The sequence below is a fragment of the Portunus trituberculatus genome, chromosome 50 (assembly GCF_017591435.1).
Source record: "Portunus trituberculatus isolate SZX2019 chromosome 50, ASM1759143v1, whole genome shotgun sequence".
NCBI classification, from domain to species: domain Eukaryota; kingdom Metazoa; phylum Arthropoda; class Malacostraca; order Decapoda; family Portunidae; genus Portunus; species Portunus trituberculatus.
In genome coordinates, this window is record NC_059304.1 from 30,690,118 (window position 1) to 30,696,871 (window position 6,754).

The following is a 6,754-nucleotide window of genomic DNA, read 5'->3' on the forward strand; positions in this document are numbered from 1 at the left end:
TGAAGACAGACTGAACAGAATGCAACTTCCGACCCTGGAAAACAGAAGAGAGAGGGAGACCTGATAGCAATATACAGAGTGATGATTGGCATGGAAAAAATGGACAGGGAAGATCTGTGTATGTAGAATGAAAGAGTGTCGAGAGGGCATGGAAAAAAACTAAAGATGGCCATTTATAGGAGAGATGTGAAAAAAATATAGCTTCCCTCATAGAAGTGTGGAAGCATGGAATAGTTTGGATGTGGAAGTAGTCAACGCAAGGAATGTTCATGATTTTAAGAAAAAGTTGGACATTAGTAGATATGGAGACGGGACAGTACGAGTGTAGCTACTCCTTTCCCGTATGTTACAATTAGGTAAATACACGTAGTGTAGTGGTTAGCACGCTCGACTCACAATCGAGAGGGCTGGGTTTGAGTCCCGGTAAGCAGCGAGGCAAATGGGCAAGCCTCTTAATGTGTGGCCTCTGTTCACCTAGCAGTAAATAGGTACGGGATGTAATTTGAGGGGTTGTGACCTCGCTTTCCTAGTGTGTGGAGTGTGTTATGTGGTCTCAGTCCTACACGAAGATCGGTCTATGAGCTCTGAGCTCACTCCATAATGGGGAAGACTGGTTGGGTGACCAGCAGACGACCGAGGTGAATTACACACACACTGTGTAGTGTAGTGATTAGCACGCTCATCTTACAATTGAGAAGGCCCAGGTTGGAATCCTGGGAAGTGGCTAGGCAAATAGGCAAACTTCTTAATGTGTAGGCCCTGTTCACCTAGCACCAAGTAGGTATGGAATGAACTCGAGTGGTTGTGGCGTCGCTTTCCCGGTGTGTGGAGTGTGTGTTGTGTTCTCAGTCCTACCCGAAGATTGGTCTATGAGCTCTGAGCTCGCTCCATAATGGGGAAAACTGGCTGGGTGACCTGCAGGTAATGGTGGTGGTGGTGAAAAACACAGAGAGAGAGAGAGAGAGATTTGAATGAGTTTTCCCTATTTTAATTTCTTGGTTAAACAAGGTTAGTAAATTAATACACAGGAAGTTCAGTCTCCTCCTCCTCCTCCTTTACCTTCCTCTCTTCGCCAGTATCACCTAACACTTGCGAGCGGAGAGTGGAGAGTGCAAGTAGATAGAATAACAAAAAAAGAGAGCAAGTTGAGGAGTGGTTTGCCTGAGTGGAGAATGAGAAAATAAGAGTGCAAGCGGAAGAGCGGTCTTTGATTTTGAAGTGTCCGCTCCTTCGCTCGTGACTTGGAAGTCCGCTCGGAGTGGAGAGCGGAAAAGCAGAAATAAGAGCGCTCTTGCCCAACTCAGATTTTCTTTTCTGTTGACTCTTTTGGTATGCCAAAAAAAAAAATAAATAAAAAAGAGGAACCATTGCTGTAGCATCGTCAGTTGAGGAAGACATCTTGGTGGCGCCCAGATAAAAGATTGTGAAGTGGCAGATGTTTAAGAATCTTCCAATTGAGGATATTGAAAAAAAAAAAAACTTTTGACAAGCAAGAGATTAAAGCTATAGGACGGTAGCTTGAATGATTAGAATGGTCACCCTTTTTAGAAACATGTTGAATGTAGGTAAAATTTCAGCAAAAAGGAAAGGTAAAAGTCGATAGACAGAGTTTGAGGAGTTTGGCTAGGCAAGGTACAAGCATTTGAGAACAATAGGCAAGATCCCAACAGGTTCATAAGCTTTCCAAGGGTTTTGGCTAGCGAGGGAATGGAAACACCATTATGAAGAATTTTAATTTATGGCATGAAACAGTCTGAGGGAGGAGGAGACGGAGGAACAAGCCCAGAATCATCCAAGGTGGAGTTGTGAGCAAAGGTTTGAGAGAAGACTTTAGCTTTGGAGATAGAAGTGATGGCAGTGGTGCCATCAGGATGAAATAAAAGAGGGAAAGATGAAGAAGTAAAATTATTGAAGATGTTTTGGGCCAGACGCCAGAAGTCTCAAGGGGGGGGTTGGAGTTTGAAAGATTTTGACATTTTCTATTTATGAAGGAGTGTTTGGTGACTTGAAGAACAGACTTGGCATGATTCCAGGAAGAAATATAAAGTGCATGAGTTTCAGGTGATGGAAAGCTTAATTAAGTAATTTTTGTGGACAACCTCTCTGTCATATATAGCACAAGAACAGGCTGAGTTAAATGAAGGTTTAGAATGTTTAGGTTGAGAGAAAGAATGAGGAATGTACGCCTCCATGCCAGACACTATCACTTCTGTTATACGTTCAGCTCAGCACACAGGGATGGATCTTTGACATGGAACCAGTACTTATTGTTGGGAAAATCAGGATCTTCAGGATCCTGAAGAGGGATTGGAAAAATAGGACGAGATACAGATATAGGGCCGTACTTTTAAAACGTCCGACTTTGGTGGCGAACGCCTGGCGAAGATTCGTCAGGCGAGGATATGAGTGAGGGTGTCCTTACTTTAAAAAGCCATGGTGGGCGATGGGTGTGCCAGGCGAACGAGTGTTGCTTAGCGCTAACATCTTGTATTCCTGCTCTATGTAGCGGGTCAGTGACCGAAAAAGGGCGCAAAATCCACATTTGTTTACATCTGGCTGGCATCATGGCTTCTACAAGCAACTCCTCTGCCTCATCTCGTGCCTCTCCTTTGTCCCTTTTTGATAAAGAGGCACTTGTGGATCTCATTAAAGAACACTTTGATGTTCTTAATGACAAGTCCACCAAATTCTATGCTTCAAACAAGAAGGCTCAAGCATGGCAAGAAATATCAAGAAAGTTTTGTGACTCCACAGGTCACCAAAAAATCGCTTGCAGTTATGCAAGATATGGGAGAACATCAAAGCTAGGTGAGTTACATTGATTTTGAAAGCTGCATGTCTAATGGATGCAAATGTAAACTAATTTTCATTGTCCTTTTCTAAAATAAACTAACCTAATCTAAGGCATCTGGCATACCCCAAACACCCATTACAGTGGGGCCCTTCGAGTGAGGTAATGTCGTGAGTGTAGTCTAATGTAATATAGCTGGCCTAAACAAACTAATCAAAGCATCCTAAGACTGTTGGAAGAAGCACTTGTAAGCTGGACTGAGTGGACTGGTAACACTAGGGTAACTGAGGTGGAGCTAGATTTCATAGGATTGCTTCATATTGTTCTTGGTCCTACAGTACAATGACTAGGTACTTCTCATACTCATATTATGTGGTGCTACTATAGTGTGAGGGCTACCTCAATATAATCTAACTTAGCTTAACAGGTTAGGTGAGGTAAACCTCATGCTAATGTAATACATGTTATTCTATAGATTTTGAACCTGACATGTGTGTCTCAAACTGCTAGATAAAAACACTGCTGCTGTAGTGTGATTCAGGTTAGTTTTGTCAGGTTAGGTATATGTTATATCTTTTTTTTTTGTGTGTGTGTGTGCTTTGAATGAAATTGCTTTACAGATTTTATCAAGCAATATTGATTTTTGTGGGAAGGTGTTAGGAGAAACAGCCAGGTAGCCAATATGTTCAATTGACACCTATATCAGCCCCCAAAAAAAGTATCATGAGCAAGAGTAGGATAGAGAATGGTTTAAGATTTTACAGATTTTAGTAGCATTGACACAAATAGTGGTCCAGTTGAACAAAATAAATTATAAGATTGCTTTACATTATCAAGTTAAGTGTTGAAGACTTACTCAGATAATAACCATAATGAAAACCTTTCCAGAAGCAAGAATGATTACTCCTGGCACAAGGCTGAGAGGGTTAAGACAGGAGGTGGTAAGCCACCAAAGCCTGTGTATCTTCTCTCACAAAGTGTCCTTCCTTTGCTGGACAATGAATTGGACCCACTATGCAACACATGGGACAGTGATCACAGACACCACACAGTTGTTGTTGAAAATGAAGGTGAGTCACGATGAGGCATTAAGTTTTTTTTTTTTTTTTTTTTTTTTTTTTAACCTTGGTGCTGTTTTTGGTATGATAGCCAAACTCCTTATACTTCAATACCTGGTATGCCAAATGTAGTTGCTATCCCAACTGAACTTAACCAAATAACCATACCTATTTAACTAACTAAAATAAACATAAGCAAACAAGGTGCATAACATACCAACACAAATCATAAATTAAAGCATCAATTAATTTCTTATTTATCTTCATGTGAGTTAAGACTAAAAAGTATGTAATTTAATTTTTCAGCTGATGGGTCTGTGACACTTTCTCTGTCACAGCTGGAGGATCCCGTCCAAGAGGAAATCCCTCACCAAGTGCCCCATGGTAGTCCAGCTGCCCTTGCTCAGCCAGTGCTCCACAACGGTCCTGGTGTCCCTCCTCAGCCAGTGCTCCACAACAGTCCCGGTGTCCCTCCTCAGCCAGTGCTCCACAGCAGTCCTACTGGTACAGTGGAACAGCCAGTGACTCCAAGGCCAAGGAAGGGGCACTTGGTAAAGAAGAAGCTGGTACAGGATGCAAAGCAGAGAGCTTTGAAGTTAGCTGAAGAAAGACATCAGTGAAACATGGAAGCCGATGAGCGTTTGTTTCAAGAACAGCTAGAACTGCTTTGCCATGAGAAACAGTTAATAACATCATATTATGCAGAAAAGGAATTTCTCATAGACCTAAAAATAAAACATGAAATTGCACGGCATGAAAAAGAAATGTCTTCTCTCTAACTATTTATATTAGCAATTATACTGTATATATATATATATATATATATATATATATATATATATATATATATATATATATATATATATATATATATATATATATATATATATATATATACAGTATATTATAATGTCTAGGCAAACAACATAGTAGTACTGTGATAGTGATGTGATATTAAACACAATGCTCAGTGTTACTTTATTATTAACCCACAAATTAATCTGTTAGGAATGACTTATTAAAGGGAAAGCAACAAAAAAGATTGTTTGGATTACTGATTGATACATTTATTAGCTTCAAGTTGTACAATGACATGTGTAATATATATATATATATATATATATATATATATATATATATATATATATATATATATATATATATATATATATATATGCACACACACACAACTGGGCACAGTTAATCCAAAAGTTAACCTTTAAAAGACCTGAATACTATGTAATGTAATGAAGTAGAAGACACAATGTTTGCTCACACAAGAATACTATATGCAGAGAAAGGGGAGGGGGGATACAAGGTGTGTTGGGAGGATACTAATATAAGCTGTCACAGTAGATGATGTACAGATACAGTAGCATGTTAGAAAGCATGATGCAAATGAAAGTGGAATGAGTACTGTGAGCTACTCCTAACAGGAGAAACTATTGATTATATTCAATCTTTTTCTTTGTCTTGCATTCCTATTTTGAGCACTTTCACTAACTAGTTCCTCTTCCTCTTCATTGTTACTCTCATCATTAGCACCATCATCATCTTAACCATCATCTTCATCATCATGATTTTCCATACCATTCCTTTTTTTTACTTCAATGATGTGCAAAAACAGCTGCACTACAAATTTTGGCCATTTTTGTGTCTAGGTTTGTCCGCATAGGTATGGAGAGGCAACGGAATCTTCGCTTGAGGACCCCAAATGCTCTTTCAATAGGGTTGCGGGTTTTTGAATGAGCCAAATTATACCTATGTTCCTTTTGCTGTGTGGGACGCCAAATTGGAGTCAACAAAAAGGAGGTTAACTGGTATGCCGAGTCCCCCAGCAAATGGCCATCATAAGCTCCTGCTTGCAGTTGCGCATATAAAGAACTATTTCTAAATATCCTGCTGTCATGCACTGAGCCTGGCCACCGACAAACTACATTATAAAAACTCAAGTCTGGCCCACACACTGCTTGTACATTTAGTGAAAAATAACCCTTTCTGCATCTATACAGTTCTGCTTGAGGACCACCTGGACTCTGAATAGGAATGTGTGTACAGTCTATTGCCCCAAAAACACTGGGGATCCCAGAAATAGCTGAAAAGTTGTCCTTTACAGCTTGCAGTTGATGCCTTTTAGGAAAGTTTACATGTTGCTGAAATAAAGCAGCAATGGCACGTACAGTGTGTGAGGCACATGAGCTTACAAACTGTTGTGATATGTCAAAAGTATCCCCAATTGTGAGCTGCAGGTCAGCAGTTGCCATCAACCGTAAGGTGATGAGGAGTTGAAGATGTGCTGGCACAGGACACCCTGCAGAATGGAAAGATATTCGTTAATATTTGATGAACTAGTTACTTTGTGTATCAAACTAATATTTTTCTTAACTATGGGAAAGGTGTTCTTACTTTATTAAAATGGTATTTTATGATTTTATACATGATAATATATAAACATTTTATTGACAAAGGAATGCCTATTTAATCATTTCATATGTGTACACTAACCTCTTGAATCATTTGCCTCTGGCAAATGTAAATCAGCAAGCAAAGATCTTGCAGTTTCCTTGCCTATCCTGAACCTGTGTGTAAATTCTTCTTCAGTTAGGCTTGCAAAAAGTCCAAACGGTCTTTCACAATTCGTCTTGGCAGTCTGATCCTTTCTTATTCTGCATCATCTATCACTTCAAACACCTCAAATTCTCGCAGGTCATCCATAATCTAATACATATATATATATATATATATATATATATATATATATATATATATATATATATATATATATATATATATATATATATATATATATATATATATATATATATATATATATATATATATATATATAAATGACACTTACCAGTAATTTCTGTTAAGATATGTACATATACATTGTATATTTGAC

At 38.8% G+C, this 6,754-nt stretch overlaps 1 protein-coding gene across 1 annotated transcript; it reads left to right on the forward strand.

Annotated features, from left to right (window-relative positions):
* Positions 1-558: 558 nt before the first annotated feature.
* LOC123499962 lies at positions 559-4,469 on the forward strand. Its single transcript, XM_045248493.1, has 3 exons — positions 559-2,808; positions 3,680-3,861; positions 4,188-4,469. Exons 1-3 carry the CDS (start codon positions 2,403-2,405, stop codon positions 4,467-4,469), a joined length of 870 nt encoding a protein of 289 aa, XP_045104428.1. The 5' UTR covers positions 559-2,402.
* Positions 4,470-6,754: the final 2,285 nt, after the last annotated feature.

Excerpts from the sequence above, each read along its gene's own strand:
- LOC123499962 (XM_045248493.1), top strand. The coding sequence starts at position 2,403 with ATGAGTGAGGGTGTCCTTACTTTAAAAAGCCATGGTGGGCGATGGGTG. Across the intron at positions 2,809-3,679 it reads TGGGAGAACATCAAAGCTAG|AAGCAAGAATGATTACTCCT; the intron begins GTGAGTTACATT and ends AAACCTTTCCAG. Across the intron at positions 3,862-4,187 it reads AGTTGTTGTTGAAAATGAAG|CTGGAGGATCCCGTCCAAGA; the intron begins GTGAGTCACGAT and ends TCTCTGTCACAG.